This window comes from Pseudorca crassidens, chromosome 11, assembly GCF_039906515.1.
Source record: "Pseudorca crassidens isolate mPseCra1 chromosome 11, mPseCra1.hap1, whole genome shotgun sequence".
NCBI classification, from domain to species: Eukaryota; Metazoa; Chordata; class Mammalia; order Artiodactyla; family Delphinidae; genus Pseudorca; species Pseudorca crassidens.
In genome coordinates, this window is record NC_090306.1 from 75,733,649 (window position 1) to 75,754,202 (window position 20,554).

The following is a 20,554-nucleotide window of genomic DNA, read 5'->3' on the forward strand; positions in this document are numbered from 1 at the left end:
TGATTCCTCTGCTTCTCTTTTATGGAAAAGCTTACAGATCTTTGGCATTTTTATTCATTAAATTGTTAGTAGAATTTGCCAGTGAACCTATGGAGGCATGCTGCTTTCTTTTATTCTGAAAATTTATTAATTATTAATTTGATTTCTTTACTAGTGATAGGCCCATTCAGATTTTATATTTCATCTTGTAAAAGTTTTGGTAGTTTGTGTCTTTCATGAAATTGGTCCAGTTCATCTAAGTTACCAGATCTGTGAGCATAGAAGTGTTTGTAGTATTTCTTAACACAGATTGTATTATTATTAACATTGTCCTTATCATGACTCTTGGTTTTGCCTTCCAGCGTGCTTTGTAATTTTGTTGTTGTTGTTGAAAGTCCCATATTTTGTATCAGGTAATAGGAAGTAAAATCAACAAGACCTTTGTGTGAGGGTTTATGACAATCTGGCTGGTAGTTGTGCTATAATTAATATTTGTGGGTTTCACATTCCACTCAGGTCTCTTGACTGTGAGCTTCCTTAATTACTCCTCCTCAAAGAGAAACTGCATCTTGAAATTCTTTCTGTGGGATCTACAGTTTTTATATCCGACTCTATTGGTGTGATGCTGAGGTATGGGGAAGGGAATGCATTTTATAATATTATAACCAAATCAGTATTCATGTGGCTTTGTGTCTTTGGACTGAGACTTTCACAAGTGTTTCTCCAGTCAAATATGAAGTGTGGAATATGAAGATGGCTTTCCTTCAGCTGGGTTAAGACTGGCAAAATACTTTTTTCCTGGAGTGTAAGCTTTTATCATGGAAAATGCAGTGGCCATATTTCATGATAGTTTCTCTTCCTCACTCTTGACACAGCCACAGTGAGAAGTTTCTCGGTTTTCACTGTGAAAACCTGGTAGGGCACCTGGAGACACAGCCTATGAAGATGTGTGGACACCTGACTTTAGTTACCAGGATGTTTTCCTTCTCAGAGTCCACACTCCACCTCCAAGAATTTGACGAAATTACCATTTAATCTGAGCTACCCTGTGATGGCTCCAGACGCTTGTGCTTCAGCTTGGCAAGTCTCATCTCTGACTCTGTACACATCTGTCCCTCCAGAATTGGATGAATCTGTTGGCCCTTAGACCTCAGTTCTCTAATGCGGCCAAGAAAAGCTGATCTTTTTCATTTTGTTCATTTTCTTCTTCTAGGGACCTGAGTGATGACTTATAAACTTTACATGTGCAGCCGATATGAAAAGTCCTAGTAGTTTGTTTGATGTGTCTTCCAAAATAAATGTACTTCCCTCAGATTTAACAATGTTAAGATATAGCTTCCCTCTAACATACTTGGGAATTACACCTCTAAAACAGTGTGCATCTATCATGGTATCCATCCAGGAGATCCAGAGTTAAATTCAGTAACATTTTAACAACAAGGACCTATGCTGATCCTCACTATGCCGGTAGCATTTGTTGAATGGCGCCACCCAACACCATACTCACACGATACTCCTGATTTTTCTGCCCTCAAATATTATGACTGTCCTTTCAAATCATTATCTTGAACTATCCTTTCAGCAGCTTTCTCAGACTACATAACACATGGGAGGGAGGTCTGTACATAATGTAGCCAGTTTGCTCTAGAATTTCCACATGCGTTTAAAGGTGGTCCAAATTAATAGTTAAAATAGATGGGGCTACTTGAAGTGAAATATAAGAACAAATGTCTGAGGAGAAAAGACAGTACATTTGGCAAGTGTTATAATAGTATGAGGCAGGTACTCCTTAATGACATAAACAATGTGTTGAACTATTTGACAGGCCGTAGTGCCATTTATAGATGTAGAGATGATGAAGACGGTCTTGAGAGACAAGGAAAAGATGTTCAAAACAAAACAGTGTTACAAGCCGACATTCTAAGTGCAAGATTGCTAGGCAATGGGGTACACATGTGTGCTAGGTCAGCTGCTTTAACTTCCACAAATTGCTAGAGCAGGAAATTTAAATCATTTAATGGTATTTCTGGAAAGTAGAAAATTCCCACTTGTGGAGTTTTAAAGAGAGTGGCAAAGAGTGAAGCCTTTTATTATTTGTACAGTTCAGAGAAAACTGGTTTTACACAAGGGGGCAGCATGAACAGATGAGCTCTAACACTGCTGTCTCATCTCCAAGTGCAGGATGGAAGGTGGAAATAGGAAGTGCTATCATCAAAATCCAGGGGAAATCTGGGAGCAATGCAGACCAGAGATGTTCTCAAAGGTCTTGAAGTCAGAGGTTGTAGACGTGAAGGAGAAAGCACACATCCCCATCATCAGAACAAATCTGAAAAGTAATTCTGGCAATTTGGACACTAAAAAACCTCAGGCCATACGGGATCTCCTAGTGAATGGCATTAAGACTCATAAGGGAGCTGTGCATTGAATCAATTCTTGCACAAAAAGAATGTGGAAAGAGCAGAGACAGTTAAGAGGCACTGCAGACATCCAGGTAAGAGATGATGGTGGCCTGGGTTTTGGTGGCTGATGGAGGTGTGAGAAATGATCAGGTGTTTCATATGTTCTCATGAGATTTGCTGAAGGAATGGGAGTGGAGAGTGAGACCAAGGATTTAAGGATAACTCTGAGGTCTTCAGCCTGAGCGCCTTGAAGGAGAGTTGCCATTTATGGAGATGGGAAGACGAGGGGAGGAGCTGGCTGTGGGTGGGGGTGAGGCGCAGCAGAGTTTGGCTGTGGACATATTCAGAGGCTGCCTGCCATGTTGTCCAAGTGGACATGTTGATCATGCAGTGAACATGCAGCTAGGACAGATGAGAGGCTGGCATCTGACGAAAAGAAGCCTCAAAAGCATAAAAGAGGTGTTGGGGGGCTTATAAAATAACCCTCCTGAAAAAGTGTCAAGGCTTTTAAGCTTACATCATCACTGTTTTTATATCACTTATAAAGTTCTATGACTGTAAAAGGTGTGGCAATACCATGTTGCAGGAAGTGGCTATAGCTGGTCAGTGGTTTCTAAAGTGTGGGCCTGAGGCCAACAGCATTAAATCTCCTGTGAGCTTGTTAGAGATGCAGATTATTGGGCCTCACCAGACCAGACCTAGTGAATCATAAACCCGGGGCAAAGGGCCGGAACTGTTTTGACAACTTCTCCAGGAGATTGTTATGAAGGTTAAAGTTGAGTGAGCTAGATAAGAAGTTTAGCATTTCTAGATTTTAATCATTTAAAAAGAAACAACTTTTTTAAAGGTAAAATGTCTTTATTGTTTGAAGCATTAAAAAAGTAGATAAAAATTGGTATGACATTTCATTTCTTAGTCTTCTCAATGAGGTTATAAAAATACAGTGCCACTTAGTCTTATAAACTCTTGAATCTGTCTAGAAGTTCACACTTAGTATTATCTAAAAAGTCACTTAAAACACACGAGATGATAAAACAAAATCACCTCATAAATACAATCAAAATTGCTTTGAGAAATTTCTAAATATAGACTCCTAAATAGGACTTTTTTCTTTTCCAAAGCATAGACAGTATTTTCCCCATGATATGCCTACAGGCATCATAAATGTGGACTGCCTTCTCCTACCTTCTGTTCTAGATATAGGTTAACAGAAATGCAAACTGAATTCAGTTTTTTTCAATTTAATCTCTTATTTTGTTTAAGATAATATTCTTAATTTAAAACCAAGATCTTTTAGAATGCCTGGCTCATTTTCATTTTGTTTCAAATCACAATTCATTAAAAGGAAAATAGGAAGATGATGCAAATGTTCTTTATTCAGCTAAAAAATCACCCTAAACATTTCTGAAGAATGTGAACATACATGTGTGAATATTTTTAAATATTGCTGTTGCATCGTTCTGGGTTTTGAGGATTCTGCACTAACTTAATCTTCGTAAACTGAGATCACAGGTTTGGATACAACCCAAATCATTCAGTGCATTCATCTACGGAAGCAGATTTGTACACTTTACATATTTCTAACTCTTCTTTTAGGTTGGTCAAAGAATAAACAATGTATACCATAAATTAAATCGAAACCCCCTGCCGTATGTCCTGTATGTGCTGTTGCTAATTAAAATAAGTGTATTCTTGCTGTGGAAATTCTGCGGTTTGGGAGTTGTATGAGATCATCTTTTCAAGGCATAGGTAAAGAATTTTTTTTTAACAGAAAGAAATACAAATCAGATCATTAATTCATTCTCTGCATACAAAATGCTGTTTTAGAGGTAAGTGAATTATTTCACCCCAAGGGTACTGTTTACACTAAAGAAGTACACCAGGTGTTTAAGGAATTGCCTGAACATGGTCAATTTGGAATAACAGTGAAATAGAGATTTGACTACTTTACTGGCAGGATTTGGACTATTAATGAAAACTGACATTTAAAATAATATGGGGGAAAATACAGAGCCACTTGAACGTGTATCACTTTATTACTGCAATCATAAATGGTAATGATTTGAATTAGTCCTCGGCATTGATTTGTGTGTTTAAATTAGTCCTTAATTATGCCTTTTCTGCCTTTTGTTCACCCTTTTAAGAAATGCCATGATAATTAGCACATGGTTGTGTTGCATAAAGCATCTTGTACTACCTTCCTGAGTACGTGTACATGTGTTCATTTCTCGTGCCTCTGCTCATATCTTTCTATTCAACTTTTCTGTTGGATAGCATTGAAAAGCCTTTGCTGATTTTCAAGGCAGTCTTTCAGCTTATCCTCTGTCAAAGTCAGTCGCTGCTCCAGGATTGAAACAGTCTGCAAAAAAGGGGGACAAAATAATCAATGCCTGGTGACCTGGTGGTGAGGATGATGATGATAATCTCAGCATTGATCTTTTTCAGAACTGGAATGCCACCCTTTTGCCAGGAGGTTGGCTCAGAAATGAACCCTAGAACTTGCCCCACTTCTGTGCCCTAACACAAGGCAAAGCACTGTCAAGCAGTTTGAGGAAAAGAAAAAAAAGGAACCATTTGAGGAAAATGGAGTAAATGATCAAGCCTCTGTAGGCAATTCTGAAGTCTGATCTTCTAAAGCATCGCTGCCAGAGAACAGGCCACAGGAGGCATGTTAGGTAGTGTCACAGGTGACATGGAATGTGGGAGGTGGGGATGGAATGCCACATAACCCCACCGCTACTTAAATGGCATCACTGGTCCTTCTGTCACAATCAATCCATGATGGACCATACCTATATTACACTAGACGGCTGGATACCTAGCTTACTTTGAAAATATAATGACTGCTACCCCTTTCTGCACCCAGAAGATGACAGCAACTCCTAGGGTTGTTATGAAGACTGACTAAATGAAATACGGCACGTAAAATGCTTAAGCTGGTGCCTGCCACACAGGACTTCGTGAATCTTATTCTAACTCCTTCAGCTCGTGAGTATATAACTACACACACGCGTGCGACTACTTTTAAATCTAATTGTGATAGACTACTTCATCTTCAGTCTTTTATCTTTTAAATAAAACTATACGATAAAATAGATTCAGGAAGTTGCACAAAAAACATGTGGCACTTAATGAACTCTCACGAGAAAAGCACCCTTATGACCAACACCCAGGTCAAGAACTAGAACTCTGCCAGCCACCCCCGAGTGCCTCGCGTGCACCTTCCCCCATAACAGCCCCTATGCTGACCATTATAATAATCACTCTTCTGCAGGTCTTTATGGTTTTATCTTTCAAGTGTACATCCCTAGACACTATAACTATATCTTACCCATTTTCAAGATTTGATGTCATTTAAAGTCTTTTAATCTACAGATCCCTACTCTCTCCATTTATTTTCTTTATAATTTGTCTTTGGACAGGTTCAGGCCATTTGACCTGCAGCGCCTCTACCAGTCTGGATTTTAGGGACTGCGTACTCTGGGTACAGTTTAATCTGTTCTTCTACCCTCTGTATTTTATTTAAATTGGAAGCTGGATTCAAAGGCTTGGTAAGACTCAGGTTAGATCCCTTGGTAAGACTATTCTTTCTTTGGAGGGCACAATAATAACATTTGCTTCTTTTTCTGTGTTGTCAGTAGCTACTTAATGTCTAGATCTATCGATTCTTAGAGATTGCCAGTGATATTCTAATTCCATCATTTAAAAAATGTATTAGTTGGGATAATTTATACAAGACACTTCTCTCATATATTATTTGGTTACCTGGTAGTACAGTTCATGTAGGAAAAGCAGCATAATAAATGCTTGGTTACAACTGATTCCCTACCAGCCTCTGAAGGCAATCAGTTTTAAAAAAAAAAAACTAATACTTTTTGCTCTCATATTCCATACTATAGATGATTCATTGAAATTAACGGCAATGCTGATAATACTTTCTACTATTTCTTGAGTGCCTACTATGTGCCAAGCATTTTGCCTGATACTTATCACAATGTAAGATGCAAAAGCTTTTGATATGTGTATCATCAACACCTTTAACCCTGGTTAACTCCTCACCTACCAACCATCTTAAAAGTTATAATGAGAAAGTGATACTACAATCTGTACTGAATTATAAGCACTGCCACTGGGTTAGGAGATGTTCAGTCATCTGTAATTAAAGTGAATCTGAATGTGTTTATTTTACTTGTTATTTGCCCACAGATTCACATTGTTCCCATTTTGCAAGTGTGCTGTGCCTGCTTTTAACTTTTCATATTTGAAGGAAAGTCAGTCCTTAAAAATTAAAAGTAAAAAATTACAGACTTTCAATAAAGTTTAAAGGGATCCATTTTAACCTTAAATCAGGAAAAAAGAAGGCAAAATGAGTCACGAAGCTGACAGAGTAGAAGATGGAAAGAGCCTAAAGAGGACTTGCCACCCAATGTGACAGTGCAGGTGAGGAAGCCAGGGCCCTGGGAAACAGGCCAACCAAAACTAAAGCTGGCATGAAGCTGAGAGAAAAACTGCCTTTTAAAGGAAAGGAAAGTCCGATAAACACAGTCACCATTAATTTTGCAAAGCAAAAATTGATGATTTTCCTATTATTTTCATTGAACAGATCTTACGACTCCAAGGTCTCACAAGGCTCGTTCTCACAATTTGTCATGACCCCCATCCACATCCCTTAACTCCAAGGCCCTGAGATGTTATCTAAAGGGTAAAATTTTTAATTACTGGCTCTTAACCCAAAATGGAACCTTAAAAGTCCGATGCCAGGGCCTTGAATTCTCTGGAGATGAGACCTGGACGTCTGGATGATTCTTAACTAACTGCCCTGGCGATTAGAATGTACAGCCAGTGTTGAGAATAAGAATTAGATGATTTCTATGCATGAGCAATTTCAACTTGAAATATTTATTCTGCAAAAGTAACTGACGTCTTCTCTAGTTCACATTATAGCCTCTTTCTGTATAATTTAGGACAGTGTCTGATAAACAGAATGAGGATCCAGGGCAAAGAGGAACAATAAGAATTCTTCAAAGGAAACACTGAGCAGAACTGGAAGGGCAACCTCTGATGTATCCATCTTAATACACCGCTTCCATTAAATGACATCTGTATTTCCTGACCAAGAGTTGGAAGACCTTCGATATATTAAGATCCATGGTATCCCTTCTTGCAAAAGTATATTGGCATCAAAGGACTGCGTAATATTCTAAAAGGGGAATGTGGAAACCTCACCTCCAGAAGAACAGAGCATCATGTAAGGAGCTTTGGAATGAGGGAAGTTAAACATTGGACAGAGAGAACTTCTTCAGAGTGAAAAACTAAAGCAATGCCAAAATTTCATTCTAACCGAAATGATTAATCCCAATACATTTTTCTTATTGCCCTAAATATTTCTTTGATAATGTCCAAATCTGAATACATGGCATCAAAAATTCTTACGGCAAAACATTACTGTCCAAAATCAAATTAATACATTTGTAGCATGAAGTACATGGTCTCCTCTATTCGCTTGTGGGCCTCAGATGCTAGAGTACAGTGTGTGTGTGTGTGCACACATGCATACGTGTATATGTGTGCATGGGCTCTGACTTTGCCTCCATAAGGTTTAGAGCGGCTCAGCACAGCAGGCACTGCTATATTAACTACCACCTTTGAGCTTGCCTTGCTAAGAAAGAAAAACTTCTTACAACCAAGTGAAAAGTGCGCCAACCCACCTGTGTCAAAACATTGAGCTGTTCCATGATATGCTCTAAGGCGTCGGTCACAGCGAGTGGTATGCTTCGCTGATTCTCAGAAGGGAGGTCACTCATTTCTTCTGTTTTCTTTTTCAAGGTTGTAGGTGAACATTCTGATGACATTAAAGAAGGGTTCAAGAAATATCCGCAGATCTCTTCACCCTTGTCTGGTAGAGTATGAACAGTGGTCTCCGTTGTCTTTGACACCATAGAAAAGATAGGAAGAGTTATATTTTCCAAACTTTAAAATGATATATATTAACGTTTTCAACATTCCTCTTTTAAAAGCCCAGGTTTCATTTAATTGTTCATCTTCAACTACAGCAAATTATGGAAATTACAATTATAAGAAGGAAAAAAAGGCTAAAAAAGGATGGACAAAATTCACGATTCTCCTTGATTTTGTTTTTCAATAAAATTGTATGTATCTGTCTGAAAGATCAGGTGTTCTACCATTAAAAAGGTGGTTACATGCTAATTCTTCATTTTTAAAAAGTCACATCCATTAAGGTGAGTATTATTTGATTTCTATGGGGAGGAGACAAGATGGCAGAGTAGAAGGACTTCAGCTTACCTCCCCTCATGAAAACACCAAAATCACAGCTAACTGCTGAACAACAATCGAAAAAAGATGAGAACCTACCAAAAAGATACTCTACATCCAAAGACAAAGAAGAAGCCACACAAGACAGTAGGAGGGGTGCATTCACAGTATAATCAAATCCCATAACCACCAGGTGGGTGACCCACAAACTGGAAAATAATTATATCACAGAGGTTTTCCCACAGGAGTGAGAATTCTGAGCCCCAGCCAGGGGGACTGGCATCAGGAGGAAGAGGAGCCCCCAGAGCATTTGGCTTTGAAGTCCAGCAGGGCTAGAGTGCAGGAGCTCCACAGGACTGGGGGAAACAGAGACTCCACTCCTGGAGGGCCCACACAAGGTTTCATGTGCACTGAGATACAGGGCAAAGCAGTGACTCCACAGGAGCCTGGGCCAGACCTACCTGCGGGTCTTGGAGGGTCTCCTGGGGAGGCGGGGGTTGACTTTGGCTCACTGTGGGGACAAGGATGACAGTGGTGGAGGCCCCGGGGAATATTCATCTGCGTGAGCTCTACTGGAGGTCACCATTTTGGCACTGAGACCTGGCCCCACCCAACAACCTGCAGGCTCCAGTGCTAGGATGCCACAGGCCAAACAACCAACAGGGTGGGAACACACCACCACCCATCAGCAGACAGGCTGCCTAAAGTCATCCTGAGCCCACAGCCATCTCTAAACACACCCCTTGACATGGCCTTGCCCATCAGTGGGAAAAGATGCAGTTCCACCCATCAGTGGGCAGGCACCAGTCCCTCCCACCAGGAAACCTGCACAGCCCCCTGGACCAACCTCACCCACCAGGGTGCAGACACCAGAAGGTAGAGGAACTACAAACCTGCAGTCTCAGAAACGGAGACTGCAAACACAGGAGTTAGATAAAATGAAATGGCAGGGAAATATGTTCCAGACAAAGGAACAAGGTAAAACCCCAGAAGAACAACTAAGTGAAGTGGAGATAGACAAGCTTCCTGAAAAAAAAGAGTAATGATAGTAAAGACGATCCAAGATCTCACAAAAAGAATGAAGGCACAAGAAATGTTTAAAAAAGAGCTATAGAAGATTTAAAAATCAAAGAGGTGAACAATACAATAACTGAAATGAAAAATACTCTAGAAGGAATCAATTAACAGAATAAATGAGGCAGAAGAACAAGTGAGCTGGAAGATATTGCTGGAGATCACTGTCATGGAACATATTAAAGAAAAAAGAATGAATAGGAATAAGGACACTCTCAGAGACGTCTGGAACAACATTAAACACACCAACCTTCACATTATAGGGGTCCCAGAAGGAGAAGAGAGAGAAAGGGCCTGAGAAAATATTTGAAGAGGTAATAGCCAAAAACTTACGTAACAGGGGAAAGGAAACAGTCACCCAAGTCCAGGAAGCACAGAGAGTCCCGTACAGGATAAACCCAAGGAAGAACACAGCAAGACACACATTAATCAAATTGACAAAAATTCAAGGCAAGGAGAAAATACTAAAAGCAACAAGGGAAAAGCAACATGTAACATACAAGGGAATCCCCATAAGGTTATCAGCTGACTTTTCAGCAGAAACTCTGCAGGCCAGAAGGGAGTGGCATGATATATTTAAAGTGATGAAAGGGAAAAACCTACAACCAAGAATACTCTACCCAGCAAGGCTCTGGTTCAGATTTGAGGGAGAAATCAAAAGCTTTACAGACAAGCAAAAGCTAAGAGAATTCAGCACCACCAAACCAGCTTTATGACACATGCTAAAGGAACTTCTCTAGGCAGAAAAGAAAAGGCCACAACTAGAAAATTACAAATGGGAAAGCTCACTGATAAAGGCAAATGTAAAGGTAAGAAGTCATCCACATACAAATATGATATCAAAACCAGCAATCACGAGGAGAGTACAAATGCAGGATATATTGGAAATGCATTTGAAATTAAGAGACCAGCAACTTGAAACAATCTTGTGTGTGATATATACATACACACACACACACACACACACACACACACACACCTATATCAAAACCTCACGGTAACTTCAAACTGAAAATCTACAGTAGATACACCACACAAAAGAAAAAGCAATCCCAACACAATACTAAAGTTAGTCATCAAATCACAAGAAGAGAAGAGGAAGGGAAGAAAAAAGACCTAGAAAACCAAATCCAAAACAATTAACAAAATGGCAATAAAAACATACATATAATTACCTTAAACGAATTTAAGGTTCAAACCAAAAGACATAGACTGGCTGAACAGATACAAAAACGAGACCCATATATATGCTGTCTACAAGAGACCCACTTCAGATCTAGGGACACATACAGACTGAAAGTGAGGAAATGGAAAAAGGTATTCCACGCAAATGGAAATCAAAAGAAAGCTGGAGTAGCAATACTCATATCAGAAGAAACAGACTTTGAAATAAAGACTGTTACAAGAGACAAGGGCAGTACATGATGATCAAGGGATCAATCTGAGCAGAAGGTATAACAATTGAAATATATATACACCCAACATAGGAGCATCTCAATATATAAGGCAAACACTAACAGCCATAAAAAGAGAAACTGACAGTAACACAATAATTGGGGGGGGGGGTCTTTAACACCCCACTTACATCAATGGACAGATCCAGACAGAAGTTCAATAGGGAAACACAGGCCTTAAATGACATGTTAGACCAGATAGACTTAATTGATATTTATAGTGCCTTCCATTCAAAAGCAGCAGAATAGACATTCTTCTCAAGTGCACATGGAACATTCTCCAGGATAGATTACATGCTGGGCCACAAAGCAAACCTTGGTATATTTAAGAAAATGGAAGTCATATCAAGGATCTTTTTTGACCACAACGCTATGAGATTAGAAATCAACTACAAGGAAAAAACTAAAAAACACAAACACGTGGAGGCTAAACAATATGCTACTAAACAACCAATGGATCACTGAGGAAATCAATAAATACCTAAAGACAAATGAAAATGAAAGCACGATGTTCCAAAACCTGTGGGATGCAGCAAAAGCAGAGAAATTTACAGTGATACAGTCTTACCTCAGGAAACAAGAAAAATCTCAAATAAACCTAACCTTACACCTAAAGCAACTAGAGAAAGAACAACAGACAAAACCCAAAGTTAGTACAAGGAAAGAAATAAAGATCAGAGGAGAAATTAAAAAATAGAGACAAAGAAAACAATAGAAAAGATCAATGAAACTAAAAGCTGGTTCTTTGAAAAGATAAATAAAATTGATAAACCTTCAGCCAGACTCCTAAGGAAAAAAAAGGAGAGACCTCAAATCAATAAAATTCGAAATGAAAAAGTTGTTACAACAGACACCACAGAAATACAAAGGATCATAAGAGACTACTACAAGCAACTCTATACCAATAAAATGGGCAACCTAGAAAAAATGGAAAAATCCTTAGGTATAATATTCTAAGACTGAACCAGAAAGAAATAGAAAATATAAACAGACCAATCACAAGTACTGAAATTGAAACTGTGATTAAAAATCTTCCAACAAAGAAAAGTCCAGAATCAGATGGCTTCACAGGTGAATTCTATCAAACATTTAGAGAAGAGTTAATACCTGTCTTTCTGAAACTATTCTAAAAAATTGAACAGTATAGAGGTTCCTTAAAAAACTAAAAACAGGGCTTCCCTGGTGGTGCAGTGGTTGAGAGTCCGCCTGCCAATGCAGGGGACACGGGTTCGTGCTCCGGTTCAGGAAGATCCCACATGCTGCAGAGCGGCTGGGCCCATGAGCCATGGCCGCTGAACCTGCACTTCTGGAGCCTGTGCTCCGCAACGGGAGAGGCCACAACAGTGAGAGGCCCACTTACCGCAAAAAAAACAAACAACAAAAAAAAACAACTAAAAACAGAACTGCCATATGACCCAGCAATCCCACTCCTGGGCATATATCTGGAGAAAACCATAATTCAAAAAGATACATGCACCCCATTGTTCATTGCAGCACTATTTACAATAGCCAGGACACAGAAGCAACCTAAATGTTCATCGACAGATGAATGGGTAAAGATGTGGTACAGAAGATGTGGTACATATATACAATGAGATATTACTCAGACATAAAAAAGAATGAAATAATGCTATTTGCAGCAACATGGATGTACCTAAAGATTATCATACTAAGTGAAGTAAGTCAGACAGAGAAGGATAAATATATGGTATCACTTATATGTGGAATCTAAAAGGATGATACAAATGAACTTAATTACAAAAGAGAAACAGACTCACAGACTTTGAAGACAAACTTATGGTTACCAAAGGGGACAGGTCAGGGGGAGGGATAAATTAGGAGTTTTGGATTAACATCTACACACTACTATATATAAAATAGATAATCAACAAGGACCTACTTATAGCACAGGGAATTCTACTCAATATTCTGTAAAAACGTATATGGGAAAAGAATCTGAAAAAGAACGGAGATACATATATATATATGTGTGTGTGTGTGTGTGTGTGTATATATATATATATATATGTATAGCTGAATCACTTTGCTGTACACCTGAAAGTAACACAACATTGTAAATCAATTATACCCCAATATAAAATTAAAAACTATTACTTTAAAAAATGAAAATAATAAGCGTTGGTGGAGAAATTGGAACCCTCATGCATTGCTGTGGGAATATAAAATGGTCACCTGATTGGAAAACAGTTTGGCTATTCCTCAAAAGGTTACAACAGAGAATTAGCATACAATCTAGCAATTCCACTCCTGAGTATATATCCACAAGAACTGAAAGCAAGGACTTGAACAGATACTTGTACACCAATATTCATAGTGGCATTAGTCACAATAGTCAAAAGATAAAAACAACCCAGTACCAATCAACAAATAAATGTATAAACAAAATGTGGTACACATACAATTGAATATTATTTAACCATAAAAATAAATAGAATTCTACTACATGCTACAACATGGATTAACCTTGAAAACATACTAAGTGAAAACAAACAAGACACAAAAGAAAATACCATATGATTCCATTAATATGAGGTACCTGGAATAGGCAAATTCAGAGAGAGTATAGGTTACCACGAGCTGGAGGGGAGAAGAAACATGGAGCTTATGTACCCATTGCTTAATGAGGACAGAGTTTCTGTTTGAAATGATGACAAAGATCTCAAAATAGTGGTGATGGGTACATAACATCGTGAATACTTAACGCCAGGGAACTGTACACTTAAAAATGGTTAAAATGGTCAATTTTACAATATGTATATTTTACCACAATAAAACAAATAAGCCCTCCGAACATATAGCAATAAAAATCTAAAAATAAAATTAAAGGTGCTGGTCCTAGGCAGCCACCTCTGACTGGGGACATTGTATGGATGGCCATGCACAGCCATCCTCACCTTAAATAATTCCTGCTCAAAAGACAGACTTTTTTTTTTTTTTTTTAACACTGCTTCTGCTGTGCCTTCTCTGCCCTCCTAGCATGACTGAATCTTTTTTGATCTCCAAATTTCAGCTTAATTGTCACATCTTCAGAAAAGTAGTCCCTGACCACCCTAATGAAGGTGGTCTGTCTACTGGCTACCATGGCCTCCTGATTCTTCCGTAACTGATCAGAGTTGTCTTTTCCTTCTCTATTGTCTGTCTCCCTCAGTAGACTGTGCTATGCCTACTCTTCTGACCACTGTACCCCCTGGATTTAGCAGAAACATAAATATTTTTGAATATGTTAACCACTCACATGCAGAGTTTATCACCGTTCTCACAGATGGAAACCAAACTCTCTATGACCAGGACAGTCTTTTTTACACGGATCACAACATACCTAAGTATGTACACACATGGTCGCAAATATAACTAATTATAGTAGCAGCTCTGGCCCTTCGTGGGAAAAGCCTCAATCTAATTAACAAGTTGGTCATCGAACCCTGGGGGATTCCAGTCAGGGTGGTTAGTGAAAAAGGGCAGTAGGAGATGGGCAAAGAAAGATTTAAGGCCGTAGACAGTCTAGGCAGAAAAAGATCCCAATAACCTTAACAATAGTTTTCTTGTTTGGGACCCCCCCCCCAAAAAAAATATATATATATACTATCATATGACACATAAAAATGAATAGAAAAGGGAAAAGGGTATGGGCAGAGAGACAAAAAAAGTACGAGATCTCCATCCCACATTAGCCAACTGACAGATCTGTTCTCTGGTCTCTCAAAGCTATTTGGACCTAGATATGAGCAGATTCTTTCCCACCGACCAAGCCTGCCTTTGCTTCCTGTTTGTACAGGAAAAGAACAAGATGCACAGCTTGGGGAAGTTTCAATGCTCTCATTCATAAAATTTTAAAAAAAATGAAAAGGGAAAAAAATATATTTAAGATTCTGGGTTATTAAAAGTCTAGCAAATGAGGCTGCAGTACCTGCTTGCTCCCAGTACACTGAGGTCCTCTCCTACTTCAGAGTTGCTAATATTCATTTTTTGGGTGAATGCTTACTGAACACTGACATCATACTAAGCATTTACCAATGTTAAATGTGAGTACAATGTGATACCAGCAATCAAGGAGGAGTCTCTATTATGGGGAGAGAATTAAGACAGAGCAAGGCTCGGATCCCCTGCAGTGCCTGGCATATACCAGCAGTGAATAAGCAAGAAACACAAGCAAATGACTGTAAGAACAGAACAAATGCTTTGGAAGTCCATAAAAGGAAGAAATCACGCATGTTCCCTTACCTCTTACTTTCTTTGCAGACACTTGAAGTACAGCAGGGTAACAATAACATTCATTGATTGATTCAGCAAATGAAGGCCTCCTATACTTAGGCATTAAAGCTACAGCAAAGAACAAATCAGATATGGTACCTTCCTTCAGGAGCTTACAGTTCTCCAGGGAAGCAATTCCTTCAAATGGATGGCAGGGCAGTTACCACGCTTAAGTTCTCCTTGGATAAACTCATGGTTGCCATCTCAAAGATGGGAAATACAGCCTCACCAAGTGCACAGAATGAATGTGTGTGGCTAAGAAATCCTTCTCTCTACAGGTTAAAAGGCTCCACTTTCCCTCTGAACATACAAAATAGAGTAAAAAATACAGAGTTGACTGATGCAAACTACTTTGATAGTCCTGAGAGCTATATATAAAACCTGTTACATTCTGGGGACAAACGACTCTTAACAGGTTGTTTAAATGCCATGATTAATTTTAATGCATAAAGTTTCATTTGTCACATTAGAGAATGAATTCTTTTAATGCATCAACAGAAAGTGAAAACTGTGGCATCTGCAAGTAAATTTTTATTGGGAAGTTAACCATTCAACAATGCAATCAAGGTCTACACATTTCAACTACTACTATTTACATCATTAACAGTGAGACATTCAAGATACTGTGGTGCCCAATTACATACGGAAGCTCATGCATTATATTTATTCTCTTTCTTCCTCGCCTCTTCTCTCCCCCTCCTACTACCCTTCCTTCTTACCCACTCAACTGCCTGGGCTGGCAAGTCAGAACTAATCACTGGCACCACTTCACTCTCGAGGAGGCAAAAGACCTGTACTCTGAAAACTACAAGACGCGGATGAAAGAAATCAAAGATGACACAGACAGATGGAAAGATATACCACGTTCTTGGACTGGAAGAATCAATATTGTCAAAATGACTATACTACCCAAGGTAATCTATAGAGTCAGTGCAATCCCTATCAAATTACCAATGGCATTATTCACAGAACTAGAACAAATAATTTTTAAATTTGTGTGCAACACAAAAGACCCAGAATAGACAAAACAATCTTGAGAAAGAAAAACAGAGCTGGAGGAATAATGCTCCCTGACGTCAGTCTATACACAAAGCTATAGTCATCAAAACACTATGGTACTGGCACAAAAACAGAAATAGAGATGAACGGAACAGGATAGAAAGCCCAGAAATAAACCCACGCACTTATGGTCAATTAACCTACAACAAAGGAGGCAAGAATATACAATGAAGAAAAGACAGTCTCTTCAATAAGTGGTGCTGAGAAAACTGGACAGCTACATGTAAAGGAGTGAAATTAGAACATTCTCTAACACCATACACTCTCATAAGTCTTTGTTGATGCCATTAGTAGAGCATTCATCACTTCTCATTATATTTGTGCTTTCATGTCTAATATTCCCTACCAGGTCATGGGGATTACTCTCGAGGGTAGGAGCCATAACTTGGTCATCTTTCTTCCTCAGGTGCCTAGCATAGTGCATGAGACACATACAGGGCTTAACATTTGTTGAACTGAATTCAACTGACCGTCCTGCATCTGCTGAGCCATCCTCAAAATGTAAATATTAATAATTTGACAGTATTTGGAGAGAACTATTGATATAAACTCAAAGTCAAGCCAGTACGATTCTCTACTAAAAATTACTATCTTAAAGGCCTCCTCAAAGGCACAATGAGGGAGCAATGGAAGCATTTATCACTTAAGTGCAAATCACTTCTTGATTTTTATCCCCCAAAAGTGTATTTGATGGTTTCTGGTGAAATAGCATAAGGATCTTCTGACAAGTGTGAACATGCAAAAGGAGGTACTTCAGGTGTACAGATAAGCAGTGACCTGAACTGCAGATACATATTTAATAAATGGGTTAAAATAAGTCAGTTTGGGCTTATACTTAACATTTCTAGTTTTGATTTAATTCTGTAAGTAGAGAACAAAACAGACCAAAGTCAGCAAAGTCTATCCCAAAGTGGTCTTGATCCCTCTAGCTAAAGTGAGTTTTCCATCACTGAAGGTTCTAAAGTAGACTAGGGATGATCACTTATCAGGGATATTGTGAGAAGTATACAAACATCGGATCAGGAAATGCAAACTGAATGCCCTTTAAAAGTCTGTTCCATTCCTGACATTCTGAGATTTTTTTTTTTTTTTCTGCGGTACGCGGGCCTCTCCCTGCCGTGGCCTCTCCCGCTGCGGAGCATAGGCTCCGGACGCGCAGGCTCAGCGGCCATGGCTCACGGGCCCAGCCGCTCCGCGGCATGTGGGATCTTCCCGGACCGGGGCACGAACCCGCGTCCCCTGCATCAGCAGGCGGACTCTCAACCACTGCGCCACCAGGGAAGCCCCTGAGATTTTTTAAATCACTACACACACACACACACACACTCTTATAAAATGCCTGCCTGAAACAGACCAGGATAACAAAAAATACCTTTTGCCTGGACAAAAATAAAAGCAATTTCAAAGAAAGAATGGGTCATTTATCTTCAACAATAACAATTAGAATAGGGATTAGAAACTCCAATAATCTTTATATGGGATATAAAACAATGAAGACATACCATTTATTCAAACAAAATTGTTTTTACTTAGCACCTACGTGCCAGGAAAATTCTAGGTGCCAGAGATATAGGAGTATATTAGTTTCCTACCACTGCTGTAACAAATTACCACAAGTTTAGTGGCTTAAACCAACACAAATTTACTTACTATCTTGAAGTTCTGAAGGTCCAAATAGATCTTATGGGGCTAAAATCAAGGTGTCAGCAGAGCTGTGTTCCTTCTGGAGGCTCTAGGGGAGAATCTGTCCTGGCCTCTTCCAGCTCCTGAGGCTGCCTACATTCATGGCTCTAGGCTGCATCACTCCAATCTCTACTCCTCTGATTCCTATGGCTCCCTCTTCCCCTGTAAGGACCATTGTGACTGTATTGGACCATAATCTAGGATAATCTCCCCATCTCAAGATCCTTAACTTAATCACATTTGCAAAGCCCCTCTGCTGTGTAAAGAAACATATTCACAGATTCTGGGGATGAGAACTTGGACATCTTTACGGACCACTGCTCTGCCTAACACAAGAAATGATTACACAAAAGAGACCCTGTTGGGTTCCCTGGTGGCGCAGTGGTTGAGAGTCCGCCTGCCGATGCAGGGGACACGGGTTCGTGCCCTGGTCCAGGAAGATCCCACATGCCGCGGAGCGGCTGGGCCCGTGAGTGAGCCATGGCCGCTGAGCCTGCGCGTCCGGAGCCTGTGCTCCACAACAGGAGAGGCCACAACAGTGAGAGGCCCGCGTACCGCAAAAGAAAAAAAAAAAAAAAAAGAGACCCTGTTGACATGGGGTTATATTCCAGTGAATAAATATATAGATATGTGATGTAATGTCAGGTAGTAACAATGGTTATGAAGAAAAATAAAGCTGGGCAACGTGTTACATTATGATTTAGCTCCACTGATGATGCATTTTTAAATTGGGGGCATGTTAAGTTTGAGATGCCTATGAGCCCTCCAAGGGGAAGAATCATGAATACAATTGGAAATGTATGATTCTAGATTTCTGTGGAGAGGTTGGGGCTGAAGATATAAATTTGGGAGTTATCGGAATATATATACATATATTTACCAGTTTTTATAAAGGATACAAATGAACAGCCAGGTGAAGAGGTACATAAGGCAAGGTCTGGAAGGGTACCAATTGCGGAAGCTTCTGTTCCTTGGAGTTGGGGTATTCGGCATATAACTATTTACAGCCATGGCTCTATGATCAAACAAGAGGGAGAAGCCAAACAAGAGAACAGCTGCAAAGACTTTAGAAGGCAGGAAGAGAAGGAGCAGGAAAGGTGACTAACGACCCATGAGGTAGGAGGGGTACTGGACCCGAAGGTAGGTAAGGAAAAAGTTTCAAGGGGAAGGGAGTGATCACTAAGATCAAGTCCTATAGAAAGGCTAATTCGGATGAATACTGGGACCTTGACATGAGTGGAATGGTGGGGACAAAAGCTTAACTGAAGTGGATTCAGAAGAGTAGAAAGTGAAGAAATGAAGACTGAATATATGCCTTTCTTTTGAGGAGTTTTGCTATAAAGGGGAGCAGAGCAATGAGACAGGACTTGGAAATGGATGAGGGGTCAAATGAAGTTTTCCTTTTTAAAGATGGGAAATACATTACAAACGTGGGCTGATGGAAAAGATCGAACAGAAAGAGAGCACTGATGTCACAGGACGGTGAGGAGATAACTACTTGGTAAATGGATTGCTAGGCAGTACTGAGTGCCCCTGGAGCTTTGTATAAATAAATTTAAAGGGAGATCAGTCAGCATGGCAGTCTAGTCGAATTCAGTTGCTTGGGTGTAGGTAGAGAGTCGGCAGAAAAAAATAGATTTAACCAGGCTGAAGTTTTTTGGGGTGAGTACAATGGAGAGAGAAAGGGGCAAGCGTATGGCTACGATGATGGACTATAGAATCTAACCCCATAAAGGCGAGACACACAGACACAGAAGGTGGGCAATGAAAAGGCAGAGGCTCAGTGGACTGGAGGTCCTTCTGGGGTTGATGAATTATCAAAACTGAAGGACTAGAGGAAGTGGTGGCCAGTGTGTGGGAGGTTTTACACTGAGTTTACCGTTAACACAAAGGATTTAGACAGTCACTGAGTTCATCTGACCAAGAGAGGATGGCTGTCTTTCAGAAGTGACTCAGAGTGTTGCTCTGTCTTTGGTTCTTTCCTTGAGATCAAAAGCCAGTGTTAACCAAGAAGTGGATGGATTAATCAGAAAAACAGAATGAAGAGCTATGGAGTCACCCATGTGGGGCTGTCACAGGACCACAACACAGGCAAGATTCGTTCCCAATTTCTAAAACTCTTAAGAAGAAAAGGCTGTTAATCCTGAAGAAGAAAACCACATCTCTTCTATGTTATATCTGCACAGTGTATTGTATATCCTTGTAGGAACATACCCACCTGATCCAGTCTCATTGATTTAAAAATACTTCTAGGATAAAATCAGAGAATGTCATGTGAAATTTGTGTCTCCCAGACTAAAGTCGCTGAGCGGAGAAAGCCTTCTGTTTATCCCTTGGGAAAAATCATACATCTTTTTCTCA

At 39.6% G+C, this 20,554-nt stretch overlaps 1 protein-coding gene across 3 annotated transcripts in view; it reads right to left on the minus strand.

The window, feature by feature from the left end:
• Positions 1–3,208: 3,208 nt before the first annotated feature.
• The window catches only part of POC1B (POC1 centriolar protein B), a 104,199-nt gene continuing 86,853 nt past the window's right edge, over positions 3,209–20,554 (minus strand). For all 3 annotated transcript variants that reach the window (XM_067697513.1, XM_067697510.1, XM_067697511.1), the window contains 2 exons: positions 8,087–8,305; positions 3,209–4,737 (listed from right to left, as the gene is read on the minus strand). In XM_067697513.1, coding sequence (XP_067553614.1) covers positions 4,633–4,737; positions 8,087–8,305 — 324 coding nt within the window. In that variant the 3' untranslated portion in view covers positions 3,209–4,632. The remainder of the gene's footprint in view (positions 4,738–8,086; positions 8,306–20,554) is intronic.